General features: G+C 36.9%; 1 protein-coding gene across 2 annotated transcripts; it reads left to right on the top strand.

Annotated features, from left to right (window-relative positions):
• The first annotated feature begins 869 nt into the window (after positions 1-869).
• On the top strand, positions 870-18912 carry LOC132145377 (mitogen-activated protein kinase kinase kinase 3-like). 2 transcript variants are annotated; one of them, XM_059556376.1, is made up of 16 exons: positions 870-892; positions 2802-2932; positions 4632-4672; positions 5074-5173; positions 6132-6245; positions 6514-6598; positions 7793-7926; positions 8878-8951; positions 9055-9122; positions 9215-9310; positions 9399-9560; positions 9720-9868; positions 10357-10488; positions 11617-11746; positions 13329-13506; positions 16267-18912. In XM_059556376.1, the coding sequence occupies exons 1-16, from the start codon at positions 889-891 to the stop codon at positions 16493-16495; spliced, it is 1827 nt and encodes a 608-aa protein (XP_059412359.1). In that variant the 5' UTR covers positions 870-888; the 3' UTR covers positions 16496-18912. The 2 variants fall into 2 exon arrangements, with proteins under 2 accessions (XP_059412359.1, XP_059412351.1); XM_059556368.1 differs by having other exon boundaries at positions 6478-6598.
• The last annotated feature ends 1472 nt before the right edge of the window (positions 18913-20384 follow it).

The following is a 20384-nucleotide window of genomic DNA, read 5'->3' as shown; positions in this document are numbered from 1 at the left end:
TGACACCTTTGTGGTGAATTTGTTTTTTCCTCTTCAGGGAAGAACAGAAGAACATCTTAGAAAGATATTAGAAGGTTACTAGGTACATGTTTTTTTTTTTTGTTTTTTTTTTTTTACATTTTAGAGCTCCAAGTACATGGTCAACAATATTATTATGGACCACATGATCTGCCATGTTGTTAAACCTTGATAAAATAGGACAAAACCTGCAGAACATTCAATTTGAAGTACAGCTATTCTTACATTCACATCCTTTTTATAATGTGAGCCACCTGTATTCATAAAATATTACAGTGATAGTGTTTATAGGGAGTATAGCATTGTTGAGAGGAGCCTTTATGGCTGGAATCAAGCTTGGAGCTGAAAATCTGGCCATTTTAAATGGTAAATATTTCCCCTGGCTTTTTTTCTCCTTGGCTTGAAGGTTTGTGCCAGGTTCCTCAGTGGAAGCAGGAATCAGGTTACAGTGCTTCAGGTCTCACATGCATGCACAGCACACATACTCACCATCATGTTACACATGTAGTAAAACATTTTTAGGTTATTGCCTATGTTTTGGGTGGAGTTTTTGTGCATCTTGCATCAGTAAATTTTAATGTGTCAATTTAACACTGGTAAACTGGTGGTAAACAGTTTGCTATTAAAATACTCTTGTAAAAAATTGTCTGGAAAGAGGGTGATATAGTACGTAGTTGTCTGTGTTGTTGTTGGCTGTGGTGTTGGCTATGATATCATCGTTTGTTGACTCAGACTACATTTGTTTAGATATGGAGGTAAGGTTCAGCTTACAACAGTCATTTGTAGTGATGTGTCCACTTTGATTTTTAGGCCATTGATGGGTGCCACTAGAGGACAGTTTGTGTGAGCACACACATTCATACCGCCAAAATGAGTAAGTCCTCATGTTTTTTCCCCTTCATATATCAAGTGTCTTCAGTTGTTGTTTGATCTCAAGCATATGGAAGCCCTTTTCCACCACTGAATAAAAATAAAAAAGGTAACTGTGACTTTTTATCACACAATTCAGTTTTTTCCCCTCACAATTCCACATTTTTTGGGTTCTCAAAATGTTGAGAGAGAAACTTGCAAATCTTTTTTCCCCCTCGAACTGGACTTCATAACTCCCAAATGCGAGTTCATAGCTCAACGAAAAAAGTCAGAATTGGGAGATATAAACATGCAATTCTGAGAACAAAAAGTCAAAATTGTTTATATCCCGCAACTCTGACTTTTTTCTTGCAATTGTGATTTTATAACTCAGAACTGCAAGTTTATATCATGTAATCATGAAAAACAATAGTCAGAATTGCTAGTTTATCTTGCATCTCCCTTTTTGTTTTTGTTTTATTAGTGGTGGAAACGGGCATCAATGCAAAAAAAAAATTTATGAAGAAGAAAAAAAATATATATATATATATATATATACATACAGTATTAAGTTAATTTCAACAAAAGCTAAAGCTTAGCTAGATTAAAAAATGTGAGGTCAGTAAAATATTGTAATGTTTTTTAAATAAGTCTGTATTTGTGATCGAAAATACAGTACAAATAATATTTTTTGTAAAATTTTAATTTCACATAGCTGTTTTCTGTTTTAATAATTTCAAAGGAAAAAGAGTGACTAAGAAATGGCAGACAAGCTGCTGTTGAGCTAGATTTTTAAATATATTTTTTAAGAGAGAGAGCGAGAGAGAGAGAGAGAGTGAGACACGTTGAGTGGCTTATGTTCTCACTGGTCACATGAACGCACAGATACTCAACAGTTGAGTGGTTAAGTCTATTGCTTGGGTTGATCTGCCATGTTCCCAGTATTGGTGGGTAGACGAGGCTTCTCTGTTTCTCTCCCTCTCTGGTGATGTGTGAAGTCCGTCCAAACAACACACTGCGAATATTTTCCCTCCGTGAGTGAGCTCAGCCAAGACACTTCTCTCGTTCTTTCATCAAACATGAGAACAGTGTTCTCGAAAAACAAGGTCCTCTCGCTCTCACATCGTTCACTGCGTTGACTCAGGTCTAGTCTTCTGACTGTGAGTGTGTTTATTCATTGAAGAGAGCAGAACATCCTCTCAGTTCCTCTACACCTGTGCTGTAACTGTATAGCAAGTTTATAGTTTGTGCCACATAATCTCCGTTTAGTTTAAAATGAGGTAATAAGCCACTCAAGGACTTTCATTACAATGTTTTACCACAATTAAGATTTGGCAACAAAGTATTGTTAAAATTAAGTTGTTTAGAATAAAAGTATCATTTAAATGAATACATATAAATGATAAAATTTTAATTCTTAGTTACAATAAATCTTTAAATCCAAACAGAGTAGTTCATTAGCCTGCTCTGGCCAATAACTTCCAGGAAGAGACACATATAAATGACTAACGATAGATTAGTTTAGTTTAGTTTGTTACGTTTGGACGTGAAAAATGTGCATTGACAAAATAATAAATACTGATTGTTTGGAAGGATGCACAATATATCATATTGGTTATCGACTGATATTAGGGATTTTTTTTAATATATATATATTTTTTAATAGGTAGTAGTTTCCCATATTTGTACATTTAGATAAAATTTGCCATCATCTAACACTGACTTGAACGTATTCTTATAAATTAATAATTTGATAACACTGTAAAATGTCATTTTTAGTAAATCTCAAAATGAATATCTATTTGTCATACTGTTTACAATATAACATTTTTATGCCTAAATAAGACTGCACTGACTGCTAAATAAGAATTTTAGAATGTTAATCTCATTTTAATTAAAGATGCTAATGTTAACATCTCTCTCTTTCTCCCCAGATGAGAGACAGGCTCTTCATTCAATTATGAAGGATCTGGTGGCCCTGCAAATGACCAGGCGCCAGTCAGCATCAACTCATGACACGGCAAAACCTAAACCTGTCAGCACTGCTGGCTCTTCCAAAAGAGTGGTAGCACACATACATATATGAGAACATATGCCTTGTTTCCACTGAAATTACCAGGAACTTTTTTCCCCAGGAACTTTTTCCCCCCAGACCTGTTGCTGTTGCTATGCAATTCATCTGATCACTCTTCATAACATTCTGGAGTATATGCAAATTGCTATTATAAAAACTTAAGCAGCAACTTTTGCAAAATTTCCAATATTTATGTAATTCTCAAAATTTTGGCCACGACTGTAATTCTCGCCTGAAATACTTTTTTAAATTACATTTTATGACACGATACAACCCTCTACGCACACCTTGGCAATATAATCGCCATTGGCTAGTAAAAATTGTGGTTTACTCATCAGATTGATATACTATTTTACACACACACACACACACACACACACACACAAACACACATATATATATATATATATATATATATATATATATATATATGATTCCAATCAGCTTATCTTTGTAAAATGGCACAGCTTCTTAAATCTTAGCTTCTTAATCAGTCAGTCAAGCATCATATTATGGTATTAAGCACTATTTAATGATAGAACTTTAGTGATTATAAATAAAACTTGATAACCATTTATGAATGCATATTTGTCATTTTAACTGAACCTAAGACTGGTGGTGATGCTTAAGATATTTTTTGGTCATCGAGGGTTTCTGTTAACAAAAAAAATAGTAATAGATCATATTAATTACTATTAAAAAATAATACTACTACTAATTCTACTGCCATACTAACAATATAAAATGCACTACGGATTGATGAGCTGCTGGGTTCATGAATATTAATCACGTTGTCTGCGTTCAGTCAAACTGATTTGCTGAAATCAAAACAGGGACAGTACTAGATTAGTGCCAGCCAATGAAATTGCCATTTGCGCATTAGCTCCGCCCACTAACAGAGAAACCGGCATATCTTCTGCTTGTTCGATAAAGTTGAATAATTCTAAATGAACTCCATTATTTTGACAATACAGTTTACATATAGCGTGTCGATTCAGTGTGGTAAGATTCTCGCTCTCTCTCTTTGCATGTGTGAGAAACGGCGCTATCAGCAAAGCGACGGAGCGTCGTGCGCCTTCACAAAGAGTTTACAGTTCATCAAATACAGGTGCACTGTGCGTCCATTGAGATGAGTTGAAAAGTACCATAGACAGTAAAAGAAAGTACAGATCGCTTGATGGAGAAAGAACTCTGAAGCGCTCAGTCAGTGTTCAGCGAGTGAAAATGTGCTAATCTTATAATAGCCGTGAACACACACACTGGCGAGTAAAATCTAAGACTTTATTAGCCAATGGCTAACGTTAGACACAATTTAGACACATATGCGAGTGATTTACTTACAATGTAGAGGGTTGAGATAACAATAATATTTTGAAAATGATCAGAATAAATTGTGGTTAAAATCACAATGCTGCGTGAACTCAACCAATCAGCATGTTTAGCGCCCAAGTCCTGCCCCCGAAACTTTGAAAAAGTACTACCTCTCCAGCAGGGACTTTCTGAGGGGCATTTTTTTTACGTGGAACTTTATTTAGATCCTGGTTCCTTCGGTGGAAACACACCAAGTACCAGGCTGAAGTCCCTAGTTCCTGGGTAAAGTTCCTCCGGTCGAAACACGGCTATATATAGAGTTACCTTGTGACTCCTGTATGACCCTGTTGGGACATAACTACTGTTTCTTTCTCTTCAGGAGGATGTCAGGATTAAGTTTGAGTTCTGTGGTGAAAGAAGGTGAATTTGAGTTTTTTTCTACTGGAACTAGTGTGTGCATGTGTGTGTGTGTGTGTGTGTGTGTGTGTGTGTGTGTGTGTGTGTGTGTGTGTGTGTGTGTGTGTGTGTTAAAGTTCAAAAGCACACACAAAACAACATGCAGAACGTACATTTTGAGGTTGTGGCATTTACACACAGATACACTCAGGCATCCTGGTATTACAGTGGAAAAGGAAAGGACTGTGGCTAGTCTGTGGCTGCCAGGACAGACCACAGCTATGCTAGGTGTGCTTGAAGGAATGTGTGCACTCTGCAGATCCAACTGTGTTTGACTTGACTTATTGGTTTAGATTACACATCTAAAGAAATCTCAGCTTCCTGTTTAATGTCCCGTGTGTGTATCTTTATATATGTTTGTGTAGGATTCTGATGTTTGGGCGGCCTGTGCAGTTTGAGGAAGTCCAGCAGAAAGTCAAAACATTCTTTGGTCAGCAGTTAGACCTGCATTATATGAATAATGAGGTATTGATTCACATTCAAATGCACTCACTAACACTCAATTATGTCTGATCGCTGCACTCTTATAGGAAATACTCAGGACTTTAATATCTGCTATTTGAGTGCTATTTTGCTGAACTCCTCATTTTGTATAAACACAAATGTTAACAATGATACATAAATTATAGTAAGCTAAAATATAAAAAAATTGATAGCACTTTATGTTACAGTCCAGTTCCACATGTACATACTATGTGATTATTATTGAAATTACAATAGCTGTGTAATAACTAGGTACTAACCCTGAACCTACCTCTAAACCTAACCATAACCCATGGAGTTACCTTATATCATCCAGTACTTTCTTGGGTAATTACACTGTAAGGACAGGCAAGTGCACGTACTGTAAAATAAAGCAACCATGCAACCATTTTTTAAATTAAAAATATATAGTAATTACAAAAGATACATTAGTAAAAGTCAGTAATAATACTGATTTAAGGTGCACAGACTTTAAGTACACAAAACTTGACATGAACAATAATAAGCTAAATCTATCTTTTAATTTGGCATCTTTTTTGTAATAAGTTATATTTTAATACATTAATTCAAATTTACAAAATAAAAATAATAAATGCAACCATTCAGTAATAATATTGGTGTACATAAAACTAACTTCACTTTAGGATGAAGACATCACTCAGTGCAGTTCAGTAAGGGGCCTTTCACACAGAATGCATCATTGCATTAAATAATGTGAGACGCGACGCTCAGGAATGGTTTTTGAAAAAAACACAAGGCACAATTTGACTGTCTTGATGCACTTATGAGACATGACAGAGACTTTTTTTCTCCAGGCTTTTTTTAAGAATCAGGTTGCGATAATCACTTGACAATTCAGGGTATCCAGACACAGCCACTGTGAGTGCCGCCTCTTGTGTAAAATGTTCTCTGAGCTTATGTTTTCGGTTTGTGCACACAGCTGTCCATTCCCCTGCGTGATCAGGATGACTTGGATAAAGCCATCGATCTGTTGGGCCGCAGCTCTAACACGAAGAGCATCAAGATCATGCTGCTGACACAGGAACAAAGCAATGTGAGACTTACAGTCTAATATTACATGTCGTTATGAACCAGTTCCATTTGGAAAGTAGACTAAGAATGAAGAGCAAATTCTAATATCTCTGCTTACTACAGTAGAAAGAGGTAAAAACAAATGCTAACACTGTTGTATGGTCAGTTATTACACAGGAGCAGAGATGTGTTAATTCATTATAATGTGTCGTCTCCACACGTATAATGATTTCTGTGTGTGTTTGCATATGCAGGCCTCTTCTCCTTCTCATCACACGTTGTGTAAGCAGGTTCGTATAAAAACCTCTCAGTCCACTGGTGATGTCAGTACTGCGTACCAGTCCTCAGAAACAAGAGGACACCACCACTCCACCAGTGAGTTCACACACACACACTTGCACACACTACTGCGCTTAACCTAAAACCCCTCTGCTTTTCTTATCAATCTCCTTGCCCTGGCCTTTCTCTCTCTCATACTCTTTCATTTTCTCTCTCTCTCTCTCTCTCTCCCTCTGTTGTTTCTCTGACTTCCTCTGTGAGCAGCGGGTCCTCTTCCTTTTCCTGTCCACCATCACTGGCTGCTCCACAATGGCTTGCTGGCTCCCAGCCAATCAGATTGCGAGACACTATTAGCATGGTGGGCCAATGGCCTGTTGTAGAGATAGTGTGTATTTTAGGGGGAGGGGAGGCTGCTGCAGCTTGTAAGGGCGCCTGGAGAAAAGTGTGAGCTCTTTGAGCTCTGTGACTGGAGGAAAAAAGCCGATTGTTTATATTACGCTTCAGTCTCATGATTCAGCTGTTCTGCTTTTAGACTGTGCTCTTGTCACAGTTTAACACATTGCTTGGGACTTTTCCTTTTTGTTTTGAATTGCGAATGCAGTGTTTTTCTTTGAGCTTATTATAATCTATTAAAATGCAGTTGGAATTTTAAACAATTGTGTCCAGAAAGATTCAGAAACCCTATTATTGTAAAAAAAAGAAAAAAAAGTGATTTTTTATTTTTTTATTAAATTGATTAGACATGCTTTTTTTATTTTGTTTAAAATTTTATTAAACCATTAAAACATAATTTAGAGAAATTTAAACAGAAAACACTACATTTTGTAAAATAAAGAATTAGAAAAATTCAATCTAGGGACAAAATAAAACTAAATAAAAATAGAGATTTTCAATAGGGACCTACAAATTTTAATGTAATGACCATTAATGAGTTTAGCAGTGTAACTGATTAAGTGTGTGCAGATTTGTACCTGTAATGGTTTGTACAGCTCTGATTTGTACTGGTTTATTGCATGCTAACACTGCTTTAGAAAATATATTTGGACTTTTTTTTTTCTCTTTCACTGAGTCACTGTACTGACTGAAAGGAAACAAAACATACAACTGGACAAAATGGTAAAGTACATGATGTGTATACAAATTGTTGCATGCATGCACTCTCAGTCTCACACCACAGTGTGGTCCGTAACCCACAGATACATGTTTGCCACCATGAAAGAATAACCATAAAAAATGTGTTCTTTCAAATGTTGTATTGTATATTTTTTCTATTGTCTTGTTCTCACGTAGGCTCTCAGAACACTGGCCGAAGTTCTCCGCCACCTGGTTACGTTCCTGAGTGCCAACAGCGAATCGCACGTCAGGGATCGTACACCAGCATCAACAGCGAGGGCGAGTTCATACCTGAAACCAGCGACCAGTGTGTGAGTTTACACAAATGTGTCAGTGGGAACTTTAAAACTGTAACAGATTTAGTGTTTCAGAATTTGTGATTTGTTGTGTATTTTAATATATCAGGTTACATATACACTACAGAATGATGTCTGCTAAGGCTGTATTTATTTGATCAAAAACACAGTATAAACAGATTTATATAAAATTATAATTTGGATTTTGGAAATATTGTATGTTAAAATAACCATTTTCCATTTTAATATATTTAAAAATGTAATGTATTCCTGTGATGGCATGAAGAAATCATTCTAATCTCAATGTTGAAATTCAGTTTGTGAATAGAAAGTTCAAAAGAACAACATGTTTGAAATAGCAACATGATAAATCGTGTAAATCGTGATAAATCATGATAAATGATGATCTTCTGCTTTCACTTTTAACCAATTTAATGCATCCTTGCTGAATTAGAGTATTAATTTCATTTAAAAAAATCTTTCTGACCCAAACTTTTGAGTAGTAGTGTTCTTATACTTGAATATTTAGTTCTATTCTCAAGAATAGAATAGAATATAGTTGAATATTCTATTCTATTCATTATAAAAACACACCAGATATGCTGTTAATGCTTTTAAGTGCTAGATATATTGCTTTCCAAAGCAGAAATAAATGTTTAAAATAAAGTCAATTTGGCAACGTGCTACCATTTGCAATTACTATACTTCCTTCAATTCATATATCCATGACTATCTGGCATATTCTCGCAGCCAGATTGGAAAAAGAGCCACTTATGCAGTAAAGCACAGAATAGGTGTCAGGGTTATGGTGAAACAGTGAGATGTTCTCATAGAAACAGCATATGATCTATGAGAGAATTCACACATATGCCACATTATATACCACTGCTAAAATAAAATACAGTTACCTAATCACCTGCACTGCCTCCTGAGTCCCTTTAACTTCTAGTTCACTTGTATTTAAAGGTGCTGGATTCTTGGAGCAGTGCAGAAAACTCTGTGTCTGGCAGCTGCCAGTCATTGGACAGCAACTCTGACAGGTGAGGAAACTAATACAATAAGAAATGTGTTTGAATGATGCTGTAAGTGTAAGCACCTGTCACTTTATTATTATTTTTTATTTTTTGATGTCTCGTTTCACAGTCCCTCGGTCAGGAAACCTCGTACACACAGGGTTAAGAGTTACCCTGACAATCGACAGGACTGTGCAGGTGTGCCTTAATGACGATACTTTTTTACGTTTTAACATCAGCTTTCCCACTGGCCCAAATGTCCATGCTCTCTCTGCGTTCTTCTCTTTCAGACCGGGAAAACCATGTTTATGATAAGGTTGTAGGGAAGGGAGGGACGTTCCCTCGCAGGTATCATGTGTCGCTGCATCATAAAGACCACAGTGAAGGTATGAAACAGTCAAATTTAGGACGCACACACATACACACTCCGGTTTCTCCCATGTCGTAATTTATAGAAACAATGCTGCTCCTCAGGTCGACGGACCTTTCCACGGATCCGTCGTCCCCAGGGAAACTTGTTCACATTGGTGCCATCACGGCGCTCACTGAACGGCAGTGAGGAGAGTTTGGGGAGCCGGCAGCTGGTTGATACTCAAGCCAGACTCCGCCCACAGGAGCGCCCGGTCCCTCATAAGTGTGAGTGTGAGACAGGTCCCGATGTTGCAGATTATGATTGTCAATATGTTAAGAATGCTTTGATGTATTAAAAATGTTGGTATTTGTGTGAAATTGTCCATTCATATGTTTAATTCAGCCAGTCATTACTGTATCTATGTGTTATGTTCATGCATGTAGCCCCTACAGCTCCAGTGACGTGGCGCAGGGGGAAGTTGCTGGGTCAGGGTGCTTTTGGAAGGGTTTATCTGTGCTATGATGTGGACACAGGCAGGGAACTTGCAGCCAAACAGGTTAATTTTGACCCTGCCAGTCCAGAGACCAGCAAGGTATTACACTTTGTTTTGTTTTGTTGTATTGTGTTTTGTTGTCTTTTGTGTTGTTGTATTGTTTTTTTGTGTGTGTGTTTTGTTGTTTTGTGCTGCGCGTTGTGTTGTGTTTGGCTTTTTGTTTTGTTTCTTTTTTTTTCGGTTCTTTCTCAAACTCTTCCCCACTCTTTAAATCCTTTCCTGTCTGCCACTGTAAAAACATGCACTGTCACTTCCTGTATCTGTGTGTGATTGTGTGTGCATCGGCCAGAGGGGGGTTTTGACGGGAGAACGCATTTCTCGTTGATCATGCCCTTACTTGACACAAACACACACATATGCTTAAACACTCAAAAACAAAGCGCCACTTTACCACTGTTTGGTTTCAGTGTGTTGTGGTTCATTTGATGTTTCACGTACATGCTCAGCTTCTCACTCAGACCCCGCTCTGGTCACAGTCAGCTGCCTCAGCTGTGGTCGTGTCATGACTCTTGCCCTCCTTTCTGCAGGAGGTGAGTGCTTTAGAGTGTGAGATACAGCTGTTGAAGAACCTGCATCACGAGCGAATCGTTCAGTACTACGGTTGCCTTCGAGACCATATTGAGAAGACCCTCACCATTTTCATGGAGTATATGCCCGGGGTGAGTTTGATACAGCACTGGCTCATCAAGTGTTGGGAAAGCAACAAAACTAGACCTGTTAAACATATATAAATAGTTCACCAAAAATGATAATTTTGTCATCATTTACTTATCCTCATGTTGTTGCAAACCTGTATGCTGTACATTTTTCAAAGAAATGTCCGAAAAGGATCTCGCATGGATTTTTTCATAAGTTCAAAGTGACCATGAACATATGACCATGTATTTGATTTAAAATCTGTAATATTACAAAATATTTTGAATAACTTTTTTATTTTAATACATAAAAAAATGAAATCCTGCTTAATAAACTTTTGTAATATTATAATTTTTTTCTGTCACTTCTGATCAATTTAATGCATTTTTGCTGAGTACAAAGTTTTAATTTCTTTCAAAATCTTAACCCCAAACTATGTGTGTGTATATATATATATATATATATATATATATATATATATACATACAAGTGCCGTCAAACGGTTAATCAGGATTAATCACATCCAAAATAAGTTTTTGTTTACATAATATATGAGTGTGTACTGTGTATATTTATTACATATATATAAATACATAAACATACAGTATATATTTTGAAAATATTTGCATGTATATACATTTATATATTTATATTATATTTCATATTATATATATCAATATATTTAATATATAAACAACATATTTTTCTTAAATATATACATGTATTTTTTTTTTGTATTTTTGTATTGATATATACATAATATACACAGTACACACTCATATATTATGTAAATGAAAACTTTTATTTTGGATGTGATTAATCCTGATGAATCATATTTCTGAATCCATATGATGATACAACTCACAAATCAAATATGATTTCAATTCATATAAATACAAACTGTTGTTGTATGAGAAATATCTATGTAGTCTACCACTTTAGTGTTCCACAGAAAAAGAAAAAAAACAAAGTGTTGGAATGACATGAGGGTGAATAATCGATGACATAATTTTCATTTTGGTGCTCTAATACAGCTAACGAGTTCTATTGTAAATACGTTATTTGTGTCATCACACACCTGTTTGCTGGCAATACTGTGGTTGTGCTGTAGAGTTCAGTGTGACACTGGTGCTGTGTTTTTTGAACCTCAGGGTTCAGTCAAAGACCAGCTGAAGGCTTATGGGGCTTTGACAGAGAATGTGACACGCAAGTATACCAGACAAATTCTGGAGGGCATGTCCTACTTGCACAGCAACATGATCGTCCACAGGGACATCAAAGGTACCGTTTGGCATTAGACCTCACAATACTTTGTGTGTGTGTTTTTTGTCACCTATTTGAAATGCAATTACAATTGCAATTCCCGAATTCCGGAAAAGTTGGGACGTTTTTTAAATTTTAATAAAATGAAAACTAAAAGACTTTCAAATCACATGAGCCAATATTTTATTCACAATAGAACATAGATAACATAGCAAATGTTTAAACTGAGAAAGTTTACAATTTTATGCACAAGATGAGCTCATTTCAATTTTGATTTCTGCTACAGGTCTCAAAATAGTTTGGTTATATGTGGTTTTGCATTGTCCTGCTGAAATAAACAAGGCCTTCCCTGAAATAGATGTTGTTTGGAGAGAAGCATATGTTGCTCTAAAACCTTTATATACCTTTCAGCATTCACAGAGCCTTCCAAAACATGCAAGCTGCCCATACCGTATGCACTTATGCACCCCCATACCATCAGAGATGCTGGCTTTTGAACTGAACGCTGATAACATGCTGGAAGGTCTCCCTCCTCTTTAGCCCGGAGGACACGGCGTCCGTGATTTCCAACAAGAATGTCAAATTTGGACTCGTCTGACCATAAAACACTATTCCACTTTGAAATAGTCCATTTTAAATGAGCCTTGGCCCACAGGACACGACGGCGCTTCTGGACCATGTTCACATATGGCTTCCTTTTTGCATGATAGAGCTTTAGTTGGCATCTGCTGATGGCACGGCGGATTGTGTTTACCGACAGTGGTTTCTGAAAGTATTCCTGGGCCCATTTAGTAATGTCATTGACACAATCATGCCGATGAGTGATGCAGTGTCGTCTGAGAGCCCAAAGACCATGGGCATCCAATAAAGGTCTCCGGCCTTGTCCCTTACGCACAGAGATTTCTCCAGTTTCTCTGAATCTTTTGATGATGTTATGCACTGTAGATGATGAGATTTGCAAAGCCTTTGCAATTTGACTTTGAGGAACATTGTTTTTAAAGTTTTCCACAATTTTTTTACGCAGTCTTTCACAGATTGGAGAGCCTCTGCCCATCTTTACTTCTGAGAGACTCTGCTTCTCTAAGACAAAGCTTTTATAGCTAATCATGTTACAGACCTGATATCAATTAACTTTAATAATCACTAGATGTTCTCCCAGCTGAATCTTTTCAAAACTGCTTGCTTTTTTAGCCATTTGTTGCCCCCGTGCCAACTTTTTTGAGACCTGTAGCAGGCATTAAATTTTAAATGAGCTAATTAAGTGGATAAAAGTGTAAAAATTTCTCAGTTTAAACATTTGCTACGTTATCTATGTTCTATTGTGAATAAAATATTGGCTCATGTGATTTGAAATTCCTTTAGTTTTCATTTTATTAAAATTTAAAAAACGTCCCAACTTTTCCGGAATTCGGGTTGTAATATAAACAAGTTTATTATATCAAGGTTCAATTTGTAGTTCTTATTTGAATAAAACATCATGTTTTAATAATTTTGGATCAACTGTTATAGCTTGTAAATCTTTTAGTCAAGAGGAAAACTGGATCAAAGATCTCATTGCATGCTAACAGCTCTCCTTGGTCACTTCCTCCGGTGCGTTCAGGTGCCAACATCCTGCGAGATTCAGCCGGCAACGTGAAGCTGGGAGATTTTGGTGCCAGTAAGCGGCTTCAGACCATCTGCATGTCCAGTACTGGGGTCCGTTCTGTTACTGGAACGCCGTACTGGATGAGCCCAGAGGTCATCAGCGGAGAAGGGTACGGCCGGAAGGCAGACGTTTGGTGAGAACTATTTTTTGTATATGAATAAAAAAACATCACACAAGAAGTGATCTACGTGAGGTTTAGAAAAAAATGATTTGGAATAAAATTTTCCGTCTTCGTTTTCCATCATAGGAACCTAAAAACCTTTAAAATATTTTCAAAATGAAGAAAGCAGCTGGGATTTGTGGAATTTTTCCCCCATAAGATCAGGTCTAATGCTGCGTTCACACCAAACGCGAATAGAGCGTCGGGCGCAAATTATTTCAATGTAAAGTCAATGTAAAGACACGTTTACGTGCATCTGGAGGTCTCTGGTAGACGTGAATTCGCCTCATTCGCACGTCAAGTTCGCGAATGACGCGAATTGAGTGTCTGGCGCGATACACGCGTTACATGCGAATGGTGCTTTTGTGCATTTATGTGTTAAATTTGAACTTTGGCGTCAATTCGCGCCGTGTTAACCAATCAGCAGCCTGTCACTCATTCAACAAGGAGGGACGACTGATGTTGTCAGTGAGCAGTCAACCGGAGCTATATGACAAAAGTTAATATTTCTATAGAGACAGGAATTAAAAGGACCTATATATATATATAAAACATATTAATAGATTAATTGAATAAAGGCCAAAGATAAGATTTACCCCAAACAAATTATATTTTATCTTGAACCACTAAAGAGACATCAGAGCCAGCGGCAAATGTCAGAAGGTCTAGCCGAGGTGAGGCTGCTCTCGGCGGATACATGATCACTGAGTTCCCGCTGATCGCATGGAGCTCTTCTCTGAAATCGGCGAAACACATTTTTAAATAGACGCTGTCTTTATAAATAAACCGCATATTTGAGTTTAAAACAACTACATTCTCGCCTGAAATACTTTTAAAACTACATTTCATGACACAATAACAGTAATATTTTGAAAATTAACCGAATAAAAATGGTGGTTGAAAATGCTGCATGAACTCAGCTGGCAGAAGCCCCCCCATGATGCGAATTTGCGTCTTTTGTGAAGTTAATTTCACGTGCGAATGAAGCGAATGATCTCAAAATGTTCAAGCGGCAACTTGGTGTGAACACAGCATAAGAGTCCCATTTTACTGTAAACTTTTTTTTAAGCAGCCATGATTGTGATCTATGTTGCAGAATCTAAAAAGGCAACATACTCTTAATTTTAAGATCCTATTTTAAACAAAGAAAGATTTATAAACAAATGTTGAAGTAGGAGAAAACTTCTTTAAAAACGTCTTTAAGAAGTGCACAGATTCTCAGTTGGTGGGAGTGGCTTAGTTGCTGCTCAGGGATTCCCCCACATAAACTGCTTGGACTTGTCCAGTCAGGCCAGGAGAAGCATTATGATTGGCTGAAAGTCAGCTCACAAGAGTTGTCTGTTAGGTCAGATAGCCTGTTAGCATATAACACTGCAAAAAAAAAAAAAAAAAAAAAAGATTATTTCTTAATCAGGATTTGTAGATTATTTTGCAATTAAAAATGCCTATTCAATTGAATTCAAGTTTATTTGTATAGCGCTTTTCACAATACAAAACGTTGCAAAGCCGCTTTACAGAAAATTAAGTCTACAATATACAGTATTCAGTAGAAGCTTGTCAGTGGTGACTGTCAAATTGATGTACATACAACAGAAATGAACAGTAAAATACAGCTAATGACATAATCAAACAAATGATGATCACTGTTAACAACAATTATTATATCTTGGGATCAAACTTTTATTGCAAAATTTTGTAGTTCTGTATGTTGTTTCAGGGTTAGTATCATCTGAGGTCCTCTGAGGGGTCAGCATCATCTCTTCTCAGGTGTTCTGGATCCAGACTGAAGCTTGTGTAAATCCTAGTAAATTACTGGCAGAAACAGAGAAACATATAGAGACATAATTAGCATAGCTGCTGTTTCAGTCAAGCAAGAATGATTTGTTCAACCCAAGCTAAAGAATAATAATGTGCATTTGATCAGATATAACAGCAGTACAAGATTATGAGATGCATTATTCGAATGCTTGGCGAAAGAGATGTGTTTTTAATCTAGATTTAAACAGAGGGAGTTTGTCTGAACCCTGGACATTATCAGGAAGGCTATTCCAGAGTTTGGGAGACAAATGTGAAAAAGCTGTACCTCCTTTAGTGGACTTTGCTATCCTAGGAACTACCAAAAGTCCAGCGTTTTGTGACCTTAGGGAGCGTGATGGATTGTAACGTGGTAGAAGGCTAGTTAGGTGCGCAGGAGCTAAACCATTTAGGGCCTCATAGGTAAGTAATGATAATTTGTAACTGATACAGAACTTAATAGGTAGCCAGTGCAGAGACTGTAAAATTGGGGTAATATGATCATATTTCCTTGACCTGGTAAGGGACTACCTGTAGCTTGTTTATTGACGAAGCAGGACAACCACCTAGAAGTGCATTACAACTGTCCAGTCTAGAGGTCATGAATGCATGAACTAGCTTTTCTGCATCAGAAACAGACAACATGTTTCGTAGCATTGCAATGTTTCTAAGATAGAAGAATGCTGTTGTTGTATCATGGGAAATATGATATCTTGAAAGACAAGTTGCTGTCTAATATAACACCCAGATTTTAGACTGTAGAGGAAGTAACAGTACATCCATCTAGTTGCAAATTGTAATCTACGAGATTCTGTGTACTGGTCCAATTAATTTTTGGTCCAATTAATAATATCTCTGTCTTATCCGAACTCGTGGAATGTTAAAAACATATAATATAACCTAATGGGTCCTTTTTCTTAAACTGTGTTGTGTGAACAGGAGTCTAGGCTGCACTGTGGTGGAGATGTTGACAGAAAAGCCCCCGTGGGCAGAATTCGAGGCCATGGCAGCCATATTTAAGATTGCCACTCAGCCCACCAACCCCCAGCTGCCCTCTCACATCTCCGAACACACTCGGGACTTCCTCCGCTGCATCTTCATGGAGGCCAAGTACCGGCCGAATGCAGAGGAGCTGCTCAGACATCCCTTCTCCCAGATCGTCTGCTGAGGTTTCCATCTAGCTTCCTCCACCAGTTGAAACACTCATTTTTCTTGTTAAAGAGTCATAAGATCAGCTTCAAAGGCAATCTGCATTTCCACAACATGTGATCTGCCAGCACCCAATCTGGGTTGTTGCCAGGATTAAGTGGAAAAACTGGTTTATTCTCTAATGGTTTGAAATGTGATGATGTCTCTGGGACAGCAGGGGGAGCTACAGGACTTTCGGGGTGCACAGGCTCTTTATTACAGAAATCCACAGATTGATGGTGTCCCAGGATTAACAGGTGCAACAAACATGACACTGTTTGAGTCATTGAGCTGCTTCGAACCGGACTGTTTCTTACAACAACTGCCAAATGTGCCTTCTAAAGCCAACAGGGTCAATCTCACTGACCCCTAAACAAGTTTTTCAGACATGAAGAAAGCTTGTTCCTGCCTCATACACACATCAGTCTCGAATGTTTTGCATTTGTGATTAATCGTGTATATATATATATATATATATATATATAGATTAATCTAGAATTGCACTTCCTCGATTTATAATTTGTAAGAACTGTTTTAGTCTGTTACAGAAAGCAGCTCATTTTTTGGCTGAGGTCAGATGCCGAGGGTCAAGGCATGAGGTTATAGTGTTATAGTGGTTGAAGTTTAATGCGTAGTTTTGTACCGCAGTAGTGCCTTATAGTGCCCTGTAGAGAGCAGCAGTGCAGTACTTAGGATGCAGCTAGTCAATGGTATTCCTATAGCGATGATGAGATGTTACATTGGGAATCTCGTAAGGGGTGTGTTATCGGTTATTTTGTGTGTGGTGAGATAATGAGAGCACATTAGCTTGAATATTAGTTTTCTCTCCTGCCCTGCCAAAGAACATGTCTTTAGAAAGTGTTTTGCCTTAAATGGCTTTTGGCAGAATATTGGACTCATTTGGATCAGATGCACTTTTGAATATGAATGTTGAATATACCAAATTGTTCATTTGTTACACAGAATGTGAAGCTTTTTTCACTTTTATTTATGTCCCAATGGTTTATGTCAGCCATTTTTATATACGAGTAGATATATGTGTGTATAAATCTATTTTTATATAGTAACTCTGAACCGAGTTATGCTTTTAGGAACAGCAGATGAGTTAGAAACAAGAATTGTAACAGCAGCTGGTTTTGCAGAGACTACAACATGATTTTCCATGTGTTTATTACTGGCTGGAAATTGAGCTCTGGCGGTTTATGACGCGCATGATCTGTGCAAGTCACAAGTCTCCCGTATTGTGTTTTTTGTGTTTATTGTGTGTCTGTTTCTGTCTGCTTTTTCACCTGTGGATATCAGGGAGAATCTCACTGCAGACAGGACTTTGATGCAGGTTGTCACAGGAAGTGACCAGTGCCTTGAATCATTCTCAGAAATGCATGTACACACAGATATTCACATTCACTGCCACTTAGGAAGGACTTAATATTTGCCATGTGTATTCGGAGTGACAGTGTTGGAAGGGAAAAATAAGATGTTGAAAAGTAATATTTTGTTATTAAGTTAAGAAAATGAAAATGGTATTAAAGTTAATGTACACTACTATTCACAGTTTGGGGTCGGTGAGATTTCTGTGAAAGAAAGAATATGTTTATTTAGCAGGATGCATTAATTGATCAAAAGTGACTAAAGATTATTTGTAATGTTACAAAAGAGTTTATATGTTTTCAGCATAAAAATATTTTTGATCATACAAACAAATAAGCAAATGATTTCAGTAGGATCATGTGACACTAAAACCAAGTCAATTCATTTTTGCCATTACAGTAATAAAAAACTGTTTTTGGTATATTTTTGATCAAATGCAGCCTTTTAAAAAAACATTTAACTAATCTTTCTCACCCCAATCTTCTGAATTTTTGGATAATTCTGAATTAATTGGAATGCAGGAAGTGTTATTACACTGAAAGTACGTGAGACTAGGCATGTTTCTGAGAAACTCAGAAAAGTGTGTGTAAAGGCACGATGCTTTCTTTGTAAATGTATCATAGGGTATTGTTCAAGTGAAAAAGGTAGGTGGATGCCAGGGGCGAATTTCCACTCAGCTTGACGACTTTGTTTAGCTCAGGGTTTGAGTGACAGGTGTCCGTCATACGGGCACACCAACACTGACCGCAGGACCACTTGTCCTTCTTTTATATTGTTTTGAAAGTATTTTGGCCTCTTCACAAACAGTTGAATGGCTCAAATATGATCTCAAATAGCTGCTAGCTTGTATTTTGGCAGCTAAGAATCAGTATTGTACCAAAGATTGAGAAATGTTAAGTCTAGTTGAGAACCCTGGGATAAGCAAAAGAATACGAGCCAATAGGTTAGATACACAATATATGATTATGTTTATATATCTTGACATGAGACTTGCAGTGCAAAGTCCAGTGTATCAAATATTTTCAAATAAAACAATATGCTCAAAACCACGTATTTAATGTAAAATGTGCTTGTTTTAGTCTTGAATATATGGTATAGTTTTCAGTGTCCTCTCATACCTGATTCTTGCTAACATTGTGTGTCTGGCCATCTGTCTTTGTCTGTTTGGAGTCAGTCTAAGCCAGTCACAGTACTAACTGCTTTTCTCTGTGAATACACACCATTGTGGCATCAAGGAACGGAGCGGCTGAATTATAGCACTTCCTCCCCCTCTTCTCTCTCTGCAGTGAAATATAGTGCAAAGCGAAACATTATGTTGAGGCAGGAATAAAGAGGTGACTTATGTTAAGTCTAAGATGTACATTATTTCTTCACTGCATTCTCCCCCGCATTAACTGCAAGCATTCAGCTGTCAGCGTTCCCTGGGTCATGTCACCATCAAGAAAGTAAAAGTGTTTTTCTTGTGTATATTGTTAGACCAGTTGTGACCGAGAAGGAATGCATTTCTTTTGACTTCATGGGATAAACTTGTATTTGTGGCACACTAATGCTGCATGGTTTGATTAGAATGATAGGCTTCTTCTTTGTACTTCTTCATCAGCTTTTTCATCAAGATTAACCATACATTAACAATTTGAGTAAAACTTTTTAATTTTATTACAAAATACCAGAGATATTACATGCATAATATTTATAATGTAATGTATAATTCAGCAGGTAAATTGTCATTTTTTTATTTTATTTCATTTTTAATTTGTCCTTTTAGTAGCTTAGTTTTAATAGAGTTCAATAGTCACCATATAAAATGGTAGCTAGTATTACCTAGTTTTCCTGTATATTTAGTTTTTGTTTTTCGATTTAGTATTTTCGGGCTAATAACATTTAAATCATTTTCAGGGCTCGATATCTCAAATCTACCAACATTTTCATGTGTAATGAGCGCATGTTATAAACAAATACAGTTAAAAACAAACTGTTTATTTATTAAGTTAATTTTTTAATCGTTTATTTATTTTTATTTTGTTGTCATGCATTTTATTATACAATTTTTCTTTCGTTTTTTCCAAACACATTTTTATTTAATGAAAATGTTTTCATTTAGTTTTTGTTTTAATATTAACCCCCCCTCCCCCCCCCCCCCCAAAAAAAAATCATCATCAAAACACAAAAGAAGACATTTTGCCCAAACAGTTGTCCACAATGACTTCCATAGCAGGGAAAGAAATCCTATGGAAGTCAATGGGGACCATCAACTGTTTTATTACCAGCATTCTTGAAAATATCTTATGTTGAACATGAAAAAGAAACTTACTGCTTTGAAACAACATAAGGGTAAGTGATTGACTCACGTCTGGGTGAACTATCCCTCTAATTTAGTTGTGCTTAAGAACAAATGTCTGTTGTCAGCTTCTAAGCAGAGCACCTGGTTGGATTTTTTGGCTAAATTTGCTTATGTCCTGGACTTGCTATTTGTTGTGTTAGCCATGATTGCCACATCA

The sequence above is a fragment of the Carassius carassius genome, chromosome 1 (assembly GCF_963082965.1).
Source record: "Carassius carassius chromosome 1, fCarCar2.1, whole genome shotgun sequence".
In the NCBI taxonomy this organism is placed as follows: Eukaryota; Metazoa; Chordata; class Actinopteri; order Cypriniformes; family Cyprinidae; genus Carassius; species Carassius carassius.
Note: the sequence above shows the minus strand (reverse complement) of the source record. Positions and strands in the feature narration are given on the sequence as shown.

What these genes read in the sequence shown, in the direction of transcription:
- LOC132145377 (XM_059556368.1), top strand. An exon ending in TGCATTATATGAATAATGAG is followed by an intron (nt 5,174 to 6,131) that starts GTATTGATTCAC and finishes TTGTGCACACAG; the next exon opens with CTGTCCATTCCCCTGCGTGA. An exon ending in TCATAAAGACCACAGTGAAG is followed by an intron (nt 9,311 to 9,398) that starts GTATGAAACAGT and finishes GCTGCTCCTCAG; the next exon opens with GTCGACGGACCTTTCCACGG.